Source organism: Nannobrachium achirus (genome assembly GCF_963921795.1).
Source record: "Nannobrachium achirus genome assembly, chromosome: 16".
Classification (NCBI taxonomy): Eukaryota; Metazoa; Chordata; class Actinopteri; order Myctophiformes; family Myctophidae; genus Nannobrachium; species Nannobrachium achirus.
In genome coordinates this window covers 47,616,625-47,640,025 of record NC_137823.1, presented here as the reverse complement: position 1 = coordinate 47,640,025, position 23,401 = coordinate 47,616,625, and the positions used below count along the sequence as shown (strand labels likewise).

Sequence of the window (23,401 nt, the reverse complement as noted above, 5' to 3'; positions counted from 1 at the left end):
AGCACTAGATACTCGTTGTCTATATGCACTGAGCATTTGTTCATTAAACAAAATGGCCATATATAGGTTTGTTAGTCGAGATGATCTCCTGCCATGAATTGGCTTTTTAAACGTAATTTCTGTCCGCTTCAACAGTGTTTCCAATAACACCAGATCAATGGTTATGTGGGATAGCATGTTGCGAATTTGCAGTGAAACAACCAGGTGTATTAATGGAATGAATGTCTTACGGTTTGCCTATCTCTGAAAAATGTGATCTTTTGTTTTGAAATGCTATGATGTCATCCTGTTATAAGGGCTTTTTTTTAAAAATTGAGGTTGCATTTTAAATGCAGATTTCTTTGTATTTCCTTAGCTATTCTCTGCATTGTAATATTTGATTTATTTTGTTTTATATATTTTTATTTTTTATTTTTTTTTATGTCAGGATATCAGAGTGTAAATTAATTCTGAAGAAACACTAATTGATGGCTATATGTACTGTATGTGCGTGACAGGATATCAACTGGGAATTGGATAACAGAACAGTATTTAGATTTTGGTGTCACATTACAGTAAAAATCAGATATTACACTGCTTTCATTTCTAATAAACTACAAATGGTTGCTAAATTATCACAGTTTTCATAGATTAATTTTTGTAACAATAGGACATGTCAGACATCCCAGGAAACACTGGGTGGCTCTCTGTACTGCAACATGGGACACGACAGCAACGAGCAACCAGGAGGCCAGTCTTAGTCTTTATGCATCTTATTCAAGGATTTGGAGCATCGCTGTACTGTAATATCAGATCCCTTAAAGGCCCGCTAAATTATAATAGTATTATAATAGGATGATAGTATGGTCATGTGTTCTCTCTGAAATAGTCTGAAACTCATGTCACAGTGTAATCTGCCCCTCGCCCCCAACAACAGCTGACCAGTACAGTAAGTCGTCTAAGTACAGTCAATTCATTTGATTGGCTTATAATTGTGCATTCCCACAATGACATCATAAAAATATTAACTTATATTTTATGATGACTTCTTAAGTTGACAGTACCCCTTTAAATAAGTCTCAGTGAGATGGTGAAACATAAGTATTATACGGCGTAGTACTGAAAATAGCCAATCTACAAGCATGTGAACTTGGGCGACACTGCACCCAACAAAGTATATCAAGCCCTATAGGAATCCTCAGCATCAGAATATTCAAGCATGATGATTAACTGTACTGGACAGGCCTAATGATGGAATTCGCTCAGAGGCCATTTATTGAAATGGACTACACACAGTGTAGTGACAGTTTTACACACGTGACTGCACAAGATCCAACATGCTCATGCCAGTTCAGCAACTATTGTGAACTCGGGACTGTACCAGGACACAAGGTGGGGCCAGAGTGTCAGTCTTGGTCACCTTTTTCATGAACCTAAGAGATTTTGACATTGCCATTTTGTATGCCTTCACATAGATTTCTGAAATCGTCATTGCAAACAGAATAGGTGTACATCAGAGATTATAACGTGTGGATCCACGTGGGTTGGGAACAGCGGGGCTCCAATGTGGATCTGTGACTTCATGTGGTCACTCAGTCATCATCTATTGACATATCTATGATTGCCCAAGGTTTCAGCTTGATCTAAGCCCCTTTAACTTCCATTATAAAATTGCAACAGTTCAAAAAGTATAAAATATATGGAAAACAATGTGTGGAGGAGGTACTATGCTGTTACAGGCACTCAGTGTGCACACAAACTGTCTCTGATCAGTCTAGTGATTTGAAAGATTAGCTCCGGACACACAGCCAGACCCTCTTGCAGAGCCACATCATAATTTCATATAAAAATAAGTATGAATATTTACATTGACCTCTGAAACTATGCAAGTCTGTCTGGAAGCAATGGCCAATGGAAATAGCTTTTACAATCTTTATTAATAAAATTTCTAAGAACATAGTAAAATAAGTTATACATCTGGCCATCAAATTACACATTTCCTTTACAGTCTAAAGCAACAGCTTTGGGAGAAAGGTGATGGTAATATTCCTGAAATGATAGAATCCAAAGCTTCCTCCGTTTTAAAATAATTTCCACAGGAAATGACATTTAAAAATAAAATGAAAAAATCCCCCTGCAAGTCAATGCCATTTGTCAAAACTTAAACTTAAAATAATTGAAAATACTCAGGCATACAATAGAAATGTTATTGCACAATAAGCTGTGTCACAATGTGACAATCCTTACTACTCTTCAAGTTATCAATTTTGGACACAGTTGATTTTCTGAAGCTTTAATGGAAGTGTATATTTTTATAATGAGTTTATAATGTTTTCATAAACCTTTATTGGACAGTTCTTCTTAGTTGAAATATAGAAGTAAAAAAACCCAACATAAAATCATGAAAATGGTTACCGGTAGGTCACAGCTGGGTTGTTATTGTGGCGAGTTTTGGTCAGGGTTTGTTCCAAGTCCTCAGCCATGGTTTGTGGGGGTGTTTTTAAGGCTCTGCCATGGCTGACCTGTCCGAGTCCTGAGGGGTTGCGTTGGGCTTCATGGCCAAGTCCTGCCCCTGTCCAGTGACAGTATGGGGCCCGACGGCATTCTGGGGTCCCTCAGGAGGACCCTGAGCAAAAACGTCACTGTGATGGACCGGCATACCTCCTGGTGGGAGGTGTGCAGGCGGGTATCTGTGGTCACGTGGTCCTGGGAAGCGCATGTCAGGAGGAAAGGGTGGACGTGGTAACATTGGGCCCCGGACACCTGGACAGAATGGTTGAAAAAAGAAAATTATGAGACGTGACATAGGGTCAAGTGTGTGGGGTCAAATCTACACATCACCACAGTGAGAGAAAAAAAACTACAGAAGTTTTATAATATGATTAAACCAGTGGTTTAACCAGTTCACATACCCGGTGGTGGGTGCATCGGGGGAAAATGATGAGGCAGAGGTGGACGGAAGTGTGGAGGTGGCGGACCTCGGGGGTCAGGGCCAGGTCTGGGTCGGAATGCGTGCCCGTTGGATGGGCGAGGTGCAAATTCTCCTCCCATGGGTCCAGGCGGTCCTGGCATGGGCATTCCTGGGTGTCCGTTGGCCGGTAGTGGAGGTCTGTGAGGAGGGATGTGGTGTCCGGGCCCTAAGCCAGGGTGGTAGTGGGGGCCGACGGGTCGCACAGATCTGTGGGGCCCAGGAGGTGGGAGAGGACCATGGGGTCCACGAGGCAGCTGAGGGTCATAGGGTCCAGATGCAGGCGAGTCGCGGATTGGAGAGGCTATGAAGGATCCAGGGCCCTGAGCAACAGAGAAGGAGACAAAAGACAACAGTCAGGGAGAGCAACGTTTAGCACATCGGCTCATATGCTGTTAGTTGCTAGTGAAACTTCAATTTAACAATCCTCTTCAAGCAACTTCAGATGCATTAAGCCAAGTAGTGATCAAAGAAAAAACACAGCCTTTTACACCCAAACCAAACAATCAATCATGTGATCATTAACCCAAACACTGATTTTATGGACCAGAAAACAGGACAACTGTCACAAATGCCACACCGACATCACAATTTCAAAGAGGTGAGTATTTCCATCCACAATGTGATGCTGGACTCCAGTCACCGCTTCATTCAGTGCAGTGAGAGCAGGTCAAAATTGCACGTCACGTAGAGCTGGGCAACTAACTGGAAATACATGGAACCGACTAGCGAATAATTGAGAAGCCACGTTTAGTTTTTTGATCGTGTTTTAATTCTTATATACTGCATCAATGAATCGCCACGAGAGAGAGAAAAAAAGAAGAAGAAAAAGTAATCTTTTATAATCAATGAATTGATTAACCAGTAACCACTCAACCACTTAAAACCGCGTTATTCATTTACCCTAGAGCAGTGCTTCTCAATGCTTTTTCAAGGACCAGGGACCCCCATCTGAAAATGTTTTGTGTCAGGGACCCCAAGAAGAGAAGATTTGTGTAAAATAAAATAAAAAAAATCCTTAATGATTAAAATTTCTTTTTTTACACAGCAATATTTTTCAGATATTTAAGAAAATAGCAGATGTACAAGCTGACTTTGTGCCGTGCTGCAAGCTTATAGATCTGCTATTTTGAATAGCCAACATATAAATGGATAAGGTGGTTAAATGATGGTGATGCAACAATAACTCCTTGGGGACCGCTGGGGTCCCCATGGAACCTCCCCAAGGACCCCTGGGGATCCCCAGACCCCACCTTGAGAACCAATGCCCTAGACAAATGCTCGTAACACAGTATTATACTTTGTTGTAAAAACAGTGGCGCACTAAAATTGCACTTTCAATCATAACGGAGGAAAAAGATTCAAATAATTCCGATATTGATTTGAAGTCATCGCCCAGCCCTAACATCACGTTCATTCAACTCAGTGAAGCAAACAGTCATGGTGGATCACTCCCAAAGTCTGCATGCAGCTTTAGGGAAGAAGGCCCTCACACCTAGACCTGGCACCATATGCCCCTCTTGCCACTCTATACTCACTGGCTCTGGACTCTCAGTAGAGGCCTCAGCCTGTGTCTCTGAATCTATTGGTGGAGTCTGAGCAAGGACACACACAAGGATCATGAAGACAAGGAAGGAACATGAAGTCAGGAGTTCTAGGCCTACGCGTGCAACGAAAGGCTACGGTTTTAACCATTTAAGAGTCTGATTAACGTGAGACTTACGGAGGTGTCCATGTTAGCAGGTGATGAGGTACGTGGGGCCATCATGTCTGGAAGAGAAGAAAACACAGTTAAGACCTGGTGAGAAAAGCAAAGGTTCCAAGCCATAGATAGATAGATGGACAGATGGATGGATGGATAGTCATACCAAGTTTGTTGTCAAGGTAACGACCGTGAGGGTCTGATGGAGGTCGTGGACCTACAGGGGCAGAGGAAGATGAAAAGAAAAATTAATACAAGTTGAAATATGTACACAATAGCTTGAGATGTTAACATGTATTGAAACAAAGAACTGAGAGGAAAAACTATGGAAGTAAAAGCAGGTTAGTTCTGTTCCACGGGGAGGACAATCAACAGAGGGTGGTAACATTGTGGAAAAGCAACACTGCCCTACAAAGCCAAATGCAATAACTACGTTTTTTGACACACCGACTTATTTGTGCATCCCTAAGGTCAAATTAGCCTTTGATGTTTTTTGGTGATCAACAATCACCTCAAGAACAGAGTATTACAATTAGTGTAATATAACGTATATGCCTATATAACTGGTCAGACCATTTGGCTGACCAGTTGAAATTTAAACATTTATCAGTGTTTTTCTTCCTCGTAGTTACTGCACTTTGGCTTGGTAGGGAAGAACAGGTGAACCAGTCTGATGTTCACAACAGAAAGAAACAAAGACTCAGAGGAAAAACCCAACAGGATCAGGAAATGCAGAATTGAGGAGGGAGAAATCAAAGGAGAGTCAGGATGAGGGGGGGAAAAGCACTGGGAAGAATATGAATGCTGTGAAAAGAAGCTAAATTAGATCATGATAAAGTGACACATGCAAGAGGAGCGACATTTGGGGGCTAAGAGGGTCGAAGAAAGGCTGATGTGAAATGGCTCTGCGAAATCAGCGGAGGAAAGTAGTCCACCGGGACTCACCATACGGATCAATCTTCCTCCCTACAGGAGCAGAAGGGGGACGCCGAGGTCCTTCTATCATTGGAGGGGGGGACGGGGCACCCCCGCTCACAGGCGAGGGCCCGTATGAATCACCTGTTTTGATCAAACCAGCTATTTTAGCAAGAAACAACTGGCAACTTAGCAGCATACAATTAACAACACTTATAACACTCTTTTTTTTGTTAGTCAATTATGTAGAGGGTCACTTCATTAATGCTGGAATGGAAATTGAGTTGGTCCCAATCTGGTGTTCACTGCAGAGGCAACACTGCTCTCTATGGGCTGCTGCAACACAGTCCAACATCTTTCTGTGATGGCTGTTAATGGGTGAACTTGTTTGTTCTCAGGCAGGCACTGACAGACCAGCTGGGTGGAGATCTACAACGGGTTCCTGGCGATAAAGGCTCTGAATCACTTAATAGCCTTCTCAATCAAAACAATAGGTCATGGCGGAGGACCAAACAAACAGCTAAACAGAAGGGATATTTTGCTATTGTACAGACTCATTCACTACTTAATTACTGCAACCTTAGCTGTTCTCCACCCCTTCAAGTGACTGGTTGTTCTTAAACAAGTGCACCCAATATGAGCGGAGGAAAAGCTAAACCTTTGGCACATAGAAAGAGAACATCTTATTAATGTGGAGAACTACAACATGCATTTGACATGGAAGGAAGCACAGGATCTAGTCATGTACTGTGGATGCATTTTGATGCCAGTTTGCCAGTTGTACCTAAATTCAACACTTCCAAGGTGTTGAGTGGACCGCAGTGTGATCCATAGCTAAACACTCTAGTCTACAGGGTGGGCCATAGCATACCCATGGGCACATAGTATCATAAGTAGAACGTGGAGACTGATGTTACCTTGACGGGGGCCGGTGTTCTGTCCAGAGTTGGGCCGGAACAGAGGAGCACGGCGCTCATTTAGCTGGGCCGTGAGCACAGCCAATCTGGACAGGAGTAAACATATCCCCGTTATTATCAAAACCCAACAGGTAGCTGTAGGACAGTGGTTTTCAACCCTTTTCACATCAAGGAGCTTCATTTATTTGGCATTTTAGCCACGGACCACTGTTTGATGAGATTTAGACTCTCAGACCCAAAACCTAGAATATTTTGTTGTCGTTGGATAAAGATTTTGTCAACAATCCATGCTGTATTGATGTGGTGCCAAAGGAGAGACAACAGGCAACTTAACTCTTGAGTGTAAAATCAAACCAAATAGTTTCGTTTTACACTCTCAAGTGTGTAAAAAATAATGGCCATTTGGTTACCAACTCTCTCCATCATTTATCTGGGGACCACCTGGAACCACCCTCAAGGACCACTGGTTGAGAACTACTGCTTTAGGAAATCGTTGCTGTCAGGTGGAAACCTTGTATGTCCAAAACCGTTCTTCTAATTAGTGCAAAACATTTTTAAATGGTGAAAATAGCTGATCAACAACAAGTAGTAGTAGTGCCTTAACTTTACGAAAAAACTCAAAAAGTCAAAATATGGAGATACAAGGTTTCTGCCTGACAGCAATGAAATATACGTTCAAACGTCATTATGTTCCTTCACTACAGGCACTCACTTTTCACGCATCTTGGATGTTTCGAGCTTCTCTTGATTCAGAGCTCGCTCTGCGTTTCGCGCATTCACCTGGAAGAGGCAGATCATTCATTTAATATGACCTCAATTAGGAATCGTTGTGCATACCGAATAAATAAGCGAAATACTTGTACCACATTAAACAACATACCCAATTTGAATGAGTTTTGTTTTCCTGCTCTTTTATCTGCAAAAAAAGGAAACAAAGATATTATCAGTAGGGATATGAGGCGTATGACAAAAAAGGATGCGTTTGTGACTCAAGTTTAAAATACAACATTTTATTACGTATCATTTAAGCATGGACGAGTCTCAAGGTTAACGCCGAATGCTCTGACCTGCTCCTTATACACCGCCTCTGTCTTCTTCATCTGCTCCTCCATTTCACCGATGCGTTGTCTTAAGACTCGGACCTGCTCCTCAGCCTCCACAGCCTTTCCACCCACCTCAGACAGCATGGTCTCCTTGCTGCGACGGTCCAACTCCTCTTTGGTCAGTCTCCTATGAGGCCACAGAAACCTTTTAACCACTTTGAACCAGGGCTGGGACTCGAGGCTTTGTAATTAATTCATTGAAATTAATCCCATGTTTAATCGCATATATAAATATTGGACCTGAGAAGCAATTATTTTCCCAATAAAAAGGCATTTTGGTACACGACTCGTGAATCAATGAGTGGGTTTTCCACTGGCCAAGCAAAGCGGTCTGACTGGCTTCTTCTCCCATTGCGTGCACTGGGGTTTGTTGTCTGTTGGTTGGTGCACCGGTATGATCGGTATGCCTGAAACTCGTCCAGTGAGTTCCGTAAAGTTCAGTAAAATGTGCCGTTTTCTTTTCGTATAAAATATTATATCTGAATTTGGCCGATTCTTATTTACGTGTTCCAATGGTCAATACCAAAAACACACAAAAATTGTTAATCACAATCATTATTTGCATGACAATTAAATGCCATGGCAGTAGTACACCTCAGGTCCAGTTTACTAGGGCGCGTTTGGATAATAGGCATAATGTGTGCTTTTTATATATCTTTTAGTTGGGACTTCTTTTGACATTTTCAAGGCACTTACTGTTGCAAGGCATTCTCCTTCTGTTGGTACATCTCAGTCATGATTTCATTCTTCTGCTGAAGGATCTTGTATTGATTTTCAATGTGGTTTTTCTCACTCTTGAGGGATCCGATGGCATGCTCGAGCTCCTGGTGTTGTTCTATATAACAAATTACAATTGAGTGATAGAGTGAGACTTCTTAAAAACAACAAAAAAAGAATGGTATTGGACATACAAAGTTGCCACCTGACAGCAAAGTAATGTGCTCATTTTCACGAGCACCAATGTGATCAACATACCTTCCATTGCATTTCTAGATTTTTCCTCATTTAGCAGCTTGGCCATGAATCTGTCTCGCTCCTCTTCTACCACTGTTAGAGTGGTCTGGATCTGGGAAGAAAACCAGTAGTGATTGACTCATTATTAGTGTCCAAAACTCAACTCAAGGACAAAGATAATACTTTGTATTTTCATGTGCATAGAGGAGCTTTAGAAATTTGATTCGCAACTCACTCGAGACACATCCATCATCTGTTTAATCCTGTTCTTTATGGAAGTCTTCTTGTCTGTAAAATAACAGGGAAAGTCAATTTAGTAATTGTTCATCTACGCTGCCCATTCCTGTGAATTTCCTATGGCTTTTACGCGTAGGCTGGAACTTACCAATGGCTACTTCACCATTGGGTAAAACTTTGTCACTTTTTTGCATATCACAGGCATCTAGGTCAGCCAACAGATCAGACAGCACCTGCAGTGGAACACACGTATGACATGGTGACATGAAGCAACCCTTGGATGAAAAGATCTACCGGTATGTTTTTTCTTTTTCGCAGGCCAGTCAACAGACTGCCAATTAACACATCTTACCTCCACATTGTGATCTTTCAGAACCACAGAGTCCTCCAGTTCTTTTTGAGACTTCTGGTAAACCTTGATCTGCTCACTCAGCTCCTTGTGCTTGTCCTCCCATCCTTTAATGGTAGCCTTAAGCTGTAAGAGTCAGTGGAATCCAGGTGCTTTAGACAGTAGTTCTGAAAGCTTTTTTTACTTCAGTATCCCCTTTCCCTGATTTCTGAATCAAGAATCCCCTTTACTTAACTACAACATGTTTGCTTAGAAAACTGCAAGAAATGTGTACATACTGTAACATGTCCAGTTCTAATGTCACATAATGGCATAATGCCAAATATGTATTGCTTTCTATTTAAGAACAGTTGTGCTAGACACGTTTTATTTTTATTTAATTTGGTGTTAACACTTCAGATCAGCAGGTTCACAAAAGGTTTGTCTATGTTTTATCATTAAACTTAACAGAGAAACCCATTTGAGAAACACTGCTTTAAGGGTTTAGGTTTGATGAAAGCGTTATCCCACTTCAATTAACTTGTGTTCAATCTTGCAATTACTCTTGCAGAGATACAAGAATTGTGTCAATGTCACATTTATTCCAGCCCTGAGAGAATAACTCTTCTTTCTCAACTTTCAGTAGATAGAATAGAATACTTTATTGGCAACAATTAAAAAGCAGAGTAAAGTGCCGTGGTCCATGTCGTTCCTCTGATTTCAGCTACTACTAACTGAATTTGGCAGTGTCAACATTTCAATTGCAATCAAAGTCATTTGTCTAGAGAAAAGCTGCCCTTTGGACTCTAATTTTGAACCCTAGTTTGAACCCTAAAGGTTTTTGTTCAAATCCACGAAGCAGTTTACCAAATCGTACTTCCTGAAGAACCCACCACATTATACTGCTGTCAAGAAATGGACCTTAACATAAATAAACATTGTGTCTGTCTTACCGCTTTGTTCTCTTCTTTTTGTGCAGTGTGTTCCCGCTCAAGGCATTTATGCTGAACGGTCCTGGCTTCTTCGCGAATCTTGGCCTCATCCAGGAGAATAGTGATCTATGGCATAAATAATCAGGAATCATTAAGACACTGAAACAATAATGCAACATGATTGTATTGAGAAAGTTGTGCAAGTTGGGTGTAACGTCTACCTTTGAGAGTGCTTCCTGAGTCTTCTTCCTACTGAGCTGCAACTTTCCATTTGACTTCTCCAATTTTTCAATCTGAAATAAATCAGCAAACAACACCATGAGGCCAAGAGGACAAAAATATAACTTTATAACCTAATCTGGGATTGTGTGTGCAAATAATTGATACAGTATGTCAAATCGCATATTCGAGTCAAAATTAAGTTGTTTATAGCAACCTTAAACAATGGGTAACTATTTTGGATTGCGAGAAAAAGATATTTGATAACTAACCCTAACACTAAGACACAAGAGGGGTTGTGCTTTATCATAGTTATAGGGACAGCTGTTCAGGGAGAAAGCACATCGCTTTGCGTTGTGCCTATGCCGCAGGAGAGCAGTGCTGATAACCCTGATAAAGCACTCCTTCTCTTGTGTCTCAGTGTTTGATTATAGAATGTATATAGTGTTAGTCCTTCTATCAAGAGCTCATCATTCACTGATAGAGAACAAACAAATGCAGTTATTTGTTATTTTTGTCATTTGTTTATCTGCAATGCTTAGAGGGTCTTTAATACATCGAAGGAATTAAAACTCACCCGGCTCTCATTTTTCTGAGAATTTGCCCTCTCTTCTTCAAGAAGTCTTGCACATTTATTCCTTTCTACAGCGATCTGATCATTTCGTGTTTTGGCCTCCAGAACCATGCTCTGTAAAGATAAGTATGAAGATAATGAAACTAAGGCCTTTTTATTTCTTCTAAACACTCCAAGAAATCAAGCGTGCATATCATCCGATATTAACAGAACAAAAACACGTCAATACAATTTCTCGATGCTCACCTCCAGCTCTTGGTTCCTTTGCAGGGCACTGCTGCTAGTTACCTCTGACAGCTTTTGCTTTTCTTTCAGTTCTTCAGTCTGAGAGAAAAGAAAACCCATTACATTTTTTGCGGGACATAATTGATGCATAGATGTAAGACTGATCAAATTTGTAACCTACCTGCTTCTGGAGGTCTGCAATCTTTGAGGTGGCATCATCCTTTTCTTTTCTGAGGGTGTTGATTCGGTCACAGAGTCCCTTTTCATCCACTATAACATACCAAACACGACCTACAATTAGTTATAATTTTTACAGTAAAACAGGCAAAGAAATTGCTTTTCTTCACATATGTAATGACTAAAGAGAAGGTGAAAACTTACCAAGGTATTCACGCTTCTTCACCTAAAAAGCACACAGATGAATTAATAATCACAAACTGGTTTTATTTATCAACATGATTTAAAAAAGGCTTGTTCTGTGCCATGGCATTGGTCCGAAATCTCATTGTTCCTTCATCCCATTAGTCAGAATCTGGTGACGTTAACCTGGTGAAAGATACTATGCCTAAACCTAAACCTAACCTCAGTAAAACTATACCTAAACCTAACCCTAAAACCTAACCCTAACTAAATTCGGACTAATGAGATTTCGGACTTATGGGCAGTCCCTGCTTGTTCAACCAGAGTCACAATGGGAAAAGAAAGCTAGTTAGCTTTGGCATATTTACAGACTGCAATATAGTTTCAGGTGAAGATTGAAGAATGCTATACTACATGTATTACATTTGGTTCAGTTAGTTATTAAATTCATACATAAACGGTTACTATAAAAGTGTTAGATCATGATAAAACTATGCTTACAGCCAACACTGTCTTCCAGAAGAAAAGCATGAAGCTGATCACTCCAACCAATGCTGTGATGACGACTGCTTGCCATGGGCATCCATAAAAGCTTTCCCCCGGCTTCCATTCTTCTGGTAGGCGGGCAATCACCTGAGGACACACATTAACAAACGTTATTGTGTGATGTGGTCAGGATGAAAAAAATAAAATAAAAAAATAAAAAAAAAATAAAGTGGAAAAACACAATCAGTTTCATAGCCAAGTATGTTTGCACATACAAAGAAGTGGTCTCATGGTTGGATGTATTACACTCATACTACATTGTATTACATTAGTACAACTAAAGGACACTGATCATCACAAATAAGAATTTTAAGAATCAAGAAAACTTGGGGTTTAATATAAAACAATTGGAGTGCTTATTACTTATTAGTACACTCAAATATAAGAATGAATGTTAAGATATAGGGATGGATCTCGTTTCACATTGGTGCTACCATCACAAAACATCTGTCTTTGGGGATCAAGAATTTTGATTCCGGTGATATTTCCATACTTCGGCGACTTCTGTATTACAAGTATTGTAAAGCTTTGCTTTCAACTTATTTCATCTCCATTTAACTATTATGCATTGCAAAAAACAGGTCTAGACCCCAAAACATACAGTAGGTTTAAAGGCTGGAAGATGGCCTGTTCTGCTGCAACCATGGGCAACACTGCAACCAATCTGTATTGCACTCCATCATTGGGGTCTTTGAGAAGTGAGTGACCTGGTATTTTAAATGATTGAGTCATGATGAATTTAATTGTTGTACTACTCACTGTATGGATGCAAAGTTTTACTATTACTGCTGTTGCAGTCCCCTGGGGACAAAAACTAAACTATACATCTTGAACCTAAACAGCCTGGTGAATGAAACTTCCCATCAACACGGCTTCCTCCATTATGCTAATGAGGAGGCCAGACTAGCAGTTAGCAACTCAACAGCTCAGCTGTCAAGAGAAGAGAACAGAACAGACTTCATGTTCTTCTACTTACATATTGGATCTCCCTTAGAAAAATCATGTAAAGCTGATCAGAGTCCATCATAGGTCGAGGGAACGTATCGCTGTCCATGACAGATTGTAGCACATTAAAAAAACTGACCTATTAACGATGCTAGTTTGACAGATGGCTTAATTGCTAACGCTGTAACTACTGAGTCTTAACGTTATCCAGAAAGACGTTCAACCAAATAAAACCTGCCCAACCCCGTCACCAAGATGGGAATATATATTAAAAAAGAAACACGACAGATTGTAACGAACGATTAAGCAATCGTTACGAAAGGTTGCATGGCTAACTTAAGCCGACCCCGTTCATTCACAGTCAACAATAGAGCTTGAGTAGAGCCCTGACCGACTTTTGTTACCATTTAGCCAAGTAACGGTTCAGTGCGTTTGAAAACGATAACGCAGGTTAACTTAACGACGTTAGTTGTGATTGAATATATGAAGTTATTTCCTTGGCTGAGGCCCAGCCAGCAGAGCAGACAGCTCAGCGCTACCGTTAGGTTAGTAGTCCATGGGTGAACTTCAGTCTACAACACCACAGCACGGTAGAAACACGTCAACAGAAAAATCATAGGGTAGTTTTTCCGCATAAACGTTAGGCAGGCAGGCAGGCCTGCTTCCTCCCATAAAGAAAGCGTTCACATTTCTCAGTGTTTCACTTAGTTCTTTTAGTTTAACAGTTAAAAGGGCTATGGTATAGGTATTAGAGTACACGTCCTCAAGCTGGATGTGTCATTCTTTTAAGCTGGACATTAGTCGTTCACATGCCAATGTGCCTTGTTTCATGTGATTAGGACTTACAAGTACCATATGCAACAGAAAGGGGAGTGTCTTTGGGCAGTATCAGGTGCATTCAAGATAAATAGGATCAGTGTCTCGATCAAAAACGATTACTTCATTTGCAAAGAGCTGGGTATAGCAAGAATAAATGTTACCATGTTTGTAAAAAATATATATAGGCTATGCACTATGTACAAGACAGTCACCAAGTCACAAAAAAAAGGTTAGTCTGAAAATCTAAAAGATTAAAAATGTTCCAGCTCTAAAGTTAATCATAAGAACAAAGTCGGGGCAGCCTCTACTAAATTGATTGTCAGTTTGGATAGAGGCTGTTTATCATCAAGATATTTGATTGTTGTATTCAGTGTAAACGTTATTGTAGGCTGCAACAGGTGATGGGTGATGGCCTGTGCAAAATAAAACAAATCCTAATGCTGTACCACAACAGCAATTACGGTGCAATCTAGAACAGCAGATCTATAGTTTGCAGAGTGAAATTTGTAAATGCTGCTGGCATTTTCTATTCTGACATTTAGATGTGCTGCATTTTAAGGACAACTCTTAACGTGCACAAAACAGCCATCCAAAAGGATTAAGGTTACATGACTATTAATAGCATGGTCTTATGACTTACCAGAACAACCCACTCTCCAATTTTTGTCTTGATCAAATCGAGGACGCAGCCTGCATACAAAAATCCATTTGACATAAATCCCAATTCCTCTTCCTCGTGAAAGTCAGAAACGTGTTCCATTGAGTCCACAGATTCTGAAAGTATAAAACAAACACATTTTCACACCATATAAAGTTAGACGCAAGATCATCCATTTCCAACATAATTTGAATTGAAACAATTTGATAAATACAGAAAGAGAACAATTCACTCCGGACAGGCTGAATATGGGGTTTGATCTATACATTTTTTGGTTGTGTGTTTGTGATATTATGACAATAATAATAAAGGAACCAAAAACGTGTAACATTGTAAAAGTAATAATCTATTTACTTTTTAGACTGCTTTGCCAGAAATGAAGACTAGTCTGTATCGATGCCGTTGTTTGGCAGAAAACTTTTTTTTCTTTCATAAATGAATACCCTTCTTTGTCGTACAAGTGTGTCACACAAAAGTAACTAAAATGGCCAATTTACAAACTTACAATGTGTAACGGCACGTTGTGATCTTGTAGATCTGCTGCTTTCTTTTAATAATATGTAACTTAATATTTATTTTAGAAACAATTTAAACGTTAAAATGGTTTACTGTATCTGTGGATTTTACAGATATTGAACCAATGCAAAGTATTGGGGCTGTTTTACAAAGCCTCTAGTCTAAACCAACCTGAGGATGAGTGATCCTCCTCAACGCCGAGGCCCATGTCAAATGGCTTTTCCACGATTGTTTGTGGAACCTCCTGCATTTCTTCTTCTGCTGGATCGAAGCTTGGCTGATTGTCTTCGTTTTGAATAAAGTGACCTCCATCTTCCTTTACAGCAACATCTGACCCGCTGTGTGCGTCGTCCAAAATGACCTGCTCATCTTCCTTCTCTGGCAGCCTCTCCTCCACCTCTGGTGCCGTGAGGCCGTCATCCCTCTCTGCCTCTGTGTGGTTGTCATCATGGGTTTCTTCTGGATGAGGGAGCGTCTCACTTTCCTCAATATTTGGTATGCGCTCATCTGTTGAAAAACACAGGACTAAAAGGTTAACCAGGCAGGGACATGACTTTGAGTGCATTTTAGTATTTTCTGTGCACAACAATCCATTCTCAGAAAATTGTCTTAATGTTTGTGGTCCTGATTACATGTGTCGTTTACATTTAAACACTTCAAATCAATCAAGCACTAGAAGGGTGTGGACCACACCTTTGTTATAACTTTGTCATAAGACAGCGAATGCCTTGTATGAGTTCCATGTGACTTTGAAAATTTTGAGACTACAGAAGGGGTAGGCAACCTTAGGCACAGGTGCCAACATTGTCACAGGGAGAGTAATCACTGGCACACTGGCAGAAGTGTGAGAGAGAGGATTTTTATTTTAAAGTCAATTAAATGAAGTCACCTAAGTTGCAGCAAATTACACCCTGCACGCAATTCTACATTCATTAAGATTCAGAACTTTGACTGGGGACGGAGTTGGGGGGATAGGTCTGAGTCTAATGATCATTATAACAATGTCCTGTCCTGACAATCAAAATATTTCAGAATTTTGACATGGCACACTGACTATCTAGAAAATAAAAACATGACACTTAATTTCAAAAAGGTTGCCGACTCCTGGACTACAGTAACATTTAAAATCATTTGAGGACGCACAAGGAATTGAAACAGTCAGCAACACAACTACACCTTGCTAAAGTGTATATGGTATGTTATGTACAGTGTACAATGTTTAATGCACACTGTACGGTTTCTAGCTATACCTGCTTTATCCTTTTATTTATGTTTCGAGTTCATATTTGCTCATGTCTTGCCAATTCTTCCTACCAGTCAGCAGAAGATTTCAAAATAAAATTAAAATATTAAACAATTGAAAGATTAACTACCTTGATCGATATGTGACTCTTTGTCCGTTGCCAGTGGTGTGCTGTCACTAGCCACTGAATATTTCTGTCGTAGGCTGAATGCAAGCTCCTGGAAATCATCCAGTATTTGAGATTCCTCATCAAACATGCCGGTGTCCTTTTGCTCATCACCCTTCAAGTCCCGGCCGTCCAGCATCTTTTCAATCTCATCCAGGATCGGGTTCTCAGAGGCTTCCAATATAGCCTCAAGGGCCTTTTCCATGTTGTCCAAGTTGCCCGTATGTGACTGACGGGTAGCCTGGAGCTCCAAGTCAAGGTCAGAGAACATAAACTCCACCCTGAAGAGGTTCTTGAGACCCAATATCTTGTGGAAGCGCTCCATAAACTCCTCGTTGAAGTGGTTTCGTAGTAGAGTCAGTCTCAGAACATCGTCGCTGTATTCTGGCTCGGAGGTTGTCGGAGGAGGCAGGTTTGATTCAAGCATGGGTTCAGCATCTTCTGGCCGTGATGGGTGTGACTGTGTGGAGGAAATGGCATTTTCATCCTCAAGGAGTCCTTCCTTCTCGCCCTCAATCTCCTCAGTAGGAAAACCCGCTTCCTCCTCTTTGTGATCATCTTCCGACTCCTTTGTTTCCTCCTCTGCAACTACAAGGTGGTCTTCTGTGTCCTCTTCTGCAACTACAAGGTCTTCTTCTGTGTTCTCGTCTTCTAAATCAGTGCCGGGATCCTCATGGTGAGGCTTAGAAGTATTATTGTCCTGTATATCTACATCGTCTTGAACCTCCGGCACCTCAGACTCCAATTCTGCCTCCCCTTCCTCCTCCGCCTTAGTGGTTTTGAGTAGTGTCTCACTTTGGGGCTGGGGTTCCTCAGAGTCATGTTCTGTTGACAAAGGATTCTCTGCTGTAGTGCTCTCCTCCTGTATGTTTTTGTGAGAGTCATTAGTGGGAAGCGCGGTTTCATCTTGTTCATTTTCATGCTCTGCAACCTCTCCCTCCTCCTCCTCCTCAACTTCGCCTTCCTCCTCCTCCTCCTCAACTTCGCCTTCCTCCTCAACATATAAAATTTGCTGAGAATCATCGTTGGTTTCCACCTCCATAGTGTCTGCAGAATTGGAGGTGGCGAGATCTTCAGACTCTTTCAGTGGTTCTGCTGACAGGAGTTGGACATCATCTTTCTTTGCCTTTTCAGTGTTAGGAGGGGTTTTGGGGGCACTTTCTTCCTCATCTTCATCATCCTCATCTTCCTCTGAACTTGACATGTGTGCAGTCGTTTCTCCACCAGTGACTAGTGCAAAAACTTTATCCCCTAGTGATGTCCACACATTCTTCTTCTCTGAAGTCTGTTGTTGATCATCATCATCATCAGGTGCGGTTGTTGGGCTTTCCTCCTTTGCTGGATGTTCAGATTCAGGAGGGTCTGCAGCCAGTAATAGAGTTCCCTTTTCAGTATCACTAGACTCTTCGTGAACATCTGCCAATTCTTCACTTTCTTCCTCTTCATATGGTGTGACCTTCAAAGTGTCTTCGTCGTCAGTTGTGACAGCATCAAATGTTGTCCCAAGTGTTGTTTTTAACTCAGGGATGGGGGTCACTTCAGAAACAGAGTGAGATACAACTTTTGAATCAAGATCCTCTACAATATCAGTTGCAGTGACCTTCCAAGTGTCTTCATCGTCAGTTGTCACGGCATCAAAGGTTGTTCCAAGAGTAGTTCGTAACTCAGGGATGGGTTTCCCTTCAGAAACGGGGTCAGGGCTTTTTTCCAATGCGGTACTATCATCCCCCGACAAAGATTTGAGCTCAGGGTCTGTTGGCTCATCTTTGGCTTCTTTTTCCTCTAAATCGTCATTTGTCAAAACATCGTCTTCTGTGGTAGACTGCTCTTGCTCTATGTCCTCTATGTCACGCTCAGTCCCCCCAGGTACAGTTCCCACACCAGACTCCTCTACCTCTCTATTAGGGGATTCCGTCATTATATCTTCCTTAGGCGAAGGTGCACTGTCATCACCTGGAACTACATCGAGATCCTGGGCATCATTGTTATTGTCATCCATGTTTTCAGTACCCTTTACTTCTTCTCCAGATGGCTCTTTCTCTTCTTCTGCAACCAGTGGTGTTTTTCTATGGTCAGATGTGCCATTATTTACATGAATATCCCCCATCACCATAGAGGTTGCCAGCAATGAATCAATATCATAGTTGTCAAACCCATCATATCCTGAGTCAAAACAGACAAAATCTGTTTCCTGAAAAAAAGAAAATAAGTATATTGCACTTGATTGCAACAAAACAGATAAGAAAATGAAAACAGTATGGTGAATTTAAGGACTACATAATTATTAAAGATTATTGTGTTAATAAAATGTATGTAATCCTCATACCTGAGCGGGGGCCTCCAATTCTTTTTCAGTATATATATGATTTACTGCAAGAAAGTCCTTGGGGAAATAACCAAAGTTACTCCCAACCTATTGACAGAAATAAGGAGACGTCACAACACATAAATTATAAGCATGTAGCCATAGTATATTGCATCCATTGAAGTTCAATATTAACCATAGTCAACTTACACTCCCCGCCCATATGTCGGTCCTTCTGCCTGATAATTTGTAGTATACATAGATAGTTTCTGATTTCTTGAAGGACAGAAACCGACAGTCTGGTCCCGAGAAATCACTCACAGCTTTCCCTCTACATAGGAGCACTGTGAAAACAAAACATACAATTTTGTGTTTTAAGGTAAGGCATACTATTTTTTTTTTTTATATCACAACCCAATAAATTGTATAATCATCCCTTTTATTTTAGGCCTTGTTCTTCCTCTTCAGCATCAGTACCCATTTAATCTCTCAATAACTAAGTCGGGCCAAGCCATAAATTGATATGGCCCTTCCCTTGCTTCCTGCAGCTACAAAACAATCTCCTTTTAGGAATGTAAACAGGTAAGGGGGAGGTCTGTTGACACAATTCCTACATAATATATTTAAATATTTGCATCTGCCTGAAAAGTCATTCTCACTTTTCTCAGAATGGGACTTTGGGGGGCGACTATGCAATGGCTACATTTGTTTACCTGATGTGTTATTTGACAAAAATATTATGGGCCTACACTTTTACTACTGGTCGAAACACAAGATTCTGATTGTGATCATGGTGGGCTGGCCCAATTGAATGTGTGTAGTTTTAGACCTACTCTTCTAAGTAGAAGATAGGCTGCATAGATGCATGTATGTAACAATATGGTATTAAACTCCTAGTTAAAAGGGACAACTAGCCCCATCATCATTAATCAGTGACCTCGCCTAGCCCCATCCGATGGGGGTCACAGGGGACGATTGCTATGCCTTGAGTTGAAAAGTTATCTACACTAGCAGAAAAGCTATTCACAAAAATCTAAGAAATAAAACTGCAGCTGATCCAGTTTGAAATATTGAAATACAATGGCACGAAAATGCAGCTATAAGTGTTTACAAACAGTAAACACTGTGAGTGTGTAAATAAAGTGTTACCGACTCAGATTGCACTCAGACAGAGGGATTTGTTGTGGGTTTCGTTTCACCAGTAAACCGGCCTCTGGGTAACTAATTAGCTGCTAACGGTGGCTAACGCTACCTCCCCCAGATAGCCAAGACTGACTACAATACTGTTTTTTTTTCCAGGGCACGACATAACACACACAACAGTGCAACAACGCCGTGAGGTTATCCAGGTTAGTTTACAAACATCGGGTGCCAACAGGTCAAAGATAACACAGTTTATAGCTTGTTCCACAGTCCAACATCTCGTCACACACACAGGCTGGCAGGAGCAAAGCATCACTGATCGATGATGATGACTGAGTCAATAAACATACTTACTACTACACTCCTCATCGGCACATCTTTTAAGCTCAGAGAACCTTCTCTCCAGTGCTGCAGCTGAAATAAGACTAAATAGCATTAATGTAAAGGCTTTTCGGCAAAAGTCCTTTGCTGCCATGCTGGCAGTTTTGTTGCCTGGGGTAGCGCCTATGTGAAATGAGCAGAAATAGCGTTAGCAGAAATAAGGCTTCCGGCGCCGATCTCTTCAGAATATGAGTACCCCTAAAGCCATTGAAAAACGTTGAAAAACGGATAATTTGCCATAATATGGACGTTAAAAATATAGATTAAGTATCTAAACGAATATACAAAATGCAAATTAGGTTTCTGTGTAAAAAAGAAAGATTTTAATAACATAAAAACATGATAAATGGATAAATGCTGTTCACTGGAGTGCATAGCCTACACAAATTTGACTCTGGACAGCAGCCGGTTCGCTGCGTCGGCACTTTGAACACACGCACGCGTTCGGGGAGACCTCCTCTATCACGCCACACTCTCCGCTAAGCGGGAGAGGTGTAAAATCTATTTCTGTTGGCTTTCCAGTGCAGCCACCCGCTCAAAAAGGTGACATTTTCAGACATTTTCAAACTCTAGTTGGCGCTGGAGAGCAGACGGCTCGCTGCGTCGCAACTTTGAACACACGCACGCGTTCGGGGAGACCTCCTCTATCACGCCACACTCTCCGCTAAGCGGGAGAGGTGTAAAATCTATTTCTGTTGGCTTTCCAGTGCAGCCACCCGCTCAAAAAGGTGACATTTTCAGACATTTTCAAACTCTAGTTGGCGCTGGAGAGCAGACGGCTCGCTGCGTCGCAACTTTGAACACACGCACGCGTTCGGGGAGACCTCCTCTACCACGCCACACTCTCCGCTAAGCGGGAGAGGTGTAAAATCTATTTCTGTTGGCTTTCCAGTGCAGCCACCCGCTCAAAAAGGTGACATTTTCAGACATTTTCAAACTCTAGTTGGCGCTGGAGAGCAGACGGCTCGCTGCGTGGGCACTTTGAACACACGCACGCGTTCGGGGAGACCTCCTCTATCACGCCACACTCTCCGCTAAGCGGGAGAGGTGTAAAATCTATTTCTGTTGGCTTTCCAGTGCAGCCACCCGCTCAAAAAGGTGACATTTTCAGACATTTTCAAACTCTAGTTGGCGCTGGAGAGCAGACGGCTCGCTGCGTCGGCACTTTGAACACACGCACGCGTTCGGGGAGACCTCCTCTATCACGCCACACTCTCCGCTAAGCGGGAGAGGTGTAAAATCTATTTCTGTTGGCTTTCCAGTGCAGCCACCCGCTCAAAAAGGTGACATTTTCAGACATTTTCAAACTCTAGTTGGCGCTGGAGAGCAGACGGCTCGCTGCATCGGCACTTTGAACACACGCACGCGTTCGGGGAGACCTCCTCTATCACGCCACACTCTCCGCTAAGCAGGAGAGTGTAAAATCTATTTCTGTTGGCTTTCCAGTGCAGCCACCCGCTCAAAAAGGTGACATTTTCAGACATTTTCAAACTCTAGTTGGCGCTGGAGAGCAGACGGCTCGCTGCATCGCAACTTTGAACACACGCACGCGTTCGGGGAGACCTCCTCTACCACGCCACACTCTCCGCTAAGCGGGAGAGGTGTAAAATCTATTTCTGTTGGCTTTCCAGTGCAGCCACCCGCTCAAAAAGGTGACATTTTCAGACATTTTCAAACTCTAGTTGGCGCTGGAGAGCAGACGGCTCGCTGCGTCGGCACTTTGAACACACGCACGCGTTCGGGGAGACCTCCTCTATCACGCCACACTCTCCGCTAAGCGGGAGAGGTGTAAAATCTATTTCTGTTGGCTTTCCAGTGCAGCCACCCGCTCAAAAAGGTGACATTTTCAGACATTTTCAAACTCTAGTTGGCGCTGGAGAGCAGACGGCTCTCCAGCACGGGACACAGAAATAGTAATGACATCAGGTGCTTCAATACAACATGTTTGTCTCATCATTTCTGAACCACATCTACATCTCTGTACACCTTCCAATTCCATGAGTGATTGTTCGAAAAGAGAAGTGAGGGATTCATCTTTCTGTGGCCGCGGTAATGAAAATATAGTCCTTCCAGGAGTGCGTGTGCTTTCATCTTTTGATGCACATTTTTTACAGATGTCTGTATGTTCTGCATTAACAGTTACTTTGACAGAACACAAATCCAACCAGATTAATAGTTTTTGTATCACATCTAGTGGATCATTGTGCCTTGACAAGGACAATGCTGAGATGCTCTTGACTAATTCTTCAGTGACACCATGGATTGTTGTAGCATCAAATGTGTGCCCTGGATCTTGTAAAAACTCCTGGATGAGAGTTGCTAAATTCGCAGGCATAGATGACATCTGAACCATAGAAGCAGCTGTCAAGTGTTTCAATTTATCTTGCACTACTTGCAGATGTAGGATGGATTGTAATGTCGCATTGAGCCAGCAATTATTTTCATTATTTTCAAACCTGCATATTCTATTGCATATGTCATTGTTTGTGCCTCTGTTTTGTGCCTTTGATTTATCTGGCACACTTGCTGGGACATCATTTTGTGAGAACATCTTTGAACGTGAAGATGGCCGTACTTGAAAAGACGTTCTAAGTTGTTTCGGCACTTGTCCTGGTTTATACCACCCCTCCACAGGTGGTGGGGGGAGGACACGCTGTTTCTGTGGTGGCCTGTACAATACTTTGTCAACAAAATCTATGGCTGACTGTTTGTATAATGTGCGAATTTTCTCTACACATTCATCAAGTTTGTGTTTCTCATTTCCTAAAAGCAAAACCTTAGTGTTTTTGAACATGGCCTCACTGATCGCTGTGCTTTTCTTACATTGGTTTATTTGAGCAGCATAGTCTGCAGAGAATCTCTGCAAATCACCTGAGAGTAGATCTGACCATACTGGAATACTTGGGAGGAAGGTGAACAGTTTGTTCAAAATAGTTTCTGCATGATAGTTATTTATACCTGTGTCATTGGTGTTTTTCATTGCTTGATTGGCTTTAGTCCTTACTTGTTCAAAATGGTCTTTGAAGGGAGATGCACTTAAAGGAATGTGCTTACAGTCAAATACATCATCGCCCTCAATGTCATGTGGACTGTCTGGTTGATCATGGTCTTCCTCCCCTCCCGGCATTTTCTGCGTTTCAGACTGGATGCTGAGAAGACTAGCTTTCACCTCACTGGAGTTCCTTTTACTACCAAGTACAATACACGCTGCATATACTATATCACTTGCTTGCTCTAGTGTTTTGGCATTAAGTAAAAGGCTAAAG

At 41.6% G+C, this 23,401-nt stretch overlaps 1 protein-coding gene across 2 annotated transcripts; it reads right to left on the bottom strand.

Annotated features, from left to right (window-relative positions):
- Positions 1-1,231: 1,231 nt before the first annotated feature.
- mia3 (MIA SH3 domain ER export factor 3) lies at positions 1,232-20,238 on the bottom strand (the record flags this gene model as incomplete). 2 transcript variants are annotated; one of them, XM_080743939.1, is made up of 28 exons in its annotated part: positions 1,232-2,742; positions 2,892-3,270; positions 4,486-4,542; positions 4,671-4,717; positions 4,816-4,866; positions 5,595-5,708; positions 6,482-6,567; positions 7,194-7,261; positions 7,362-7,397; positions 7,549-7,711; positions 8,281-8,419; positions 8,560-8,650; positions 8,774-8,826; positions 8,924-9,008; positions 9,128-9,250; positions 10,057-10,161; positions 10,257-10,328; positions 10,832-10,942; positions 11,075-11,152; positions 11,235-11,323; positions 11,435-11,456; positions 11,915-12,046; positions 14,364-14,497; positions 15,069-15,404; positions 16,271-18,497; positions 18,633-18,719; positions 18,822-18,955; positions 20,109-20,238. In XM_080743939.1, the coding sequence occupies 28 exons, from the start codon at positions 20,227-20,229 to the stop codon at positions 2,480-2,482; spliced, it is 5,403 nt and encodes a 1,800-aa protein (XP_080600065.1). In that variant the 3' UTR covers positions 1,232-2,479. The 2 variants fall into 2 exon arrangements, with proteins under 2 accessions (XP_080600065.1, XP_080600064.1); XM_080743938.1 differs by lacking the exon at positions 4,486-4,542 and having other exon boundaries at positions 20,109-20,229.
- Between the last annotated feature and the right edge of the window lie 3,163 nt (positions 20,239-23,401).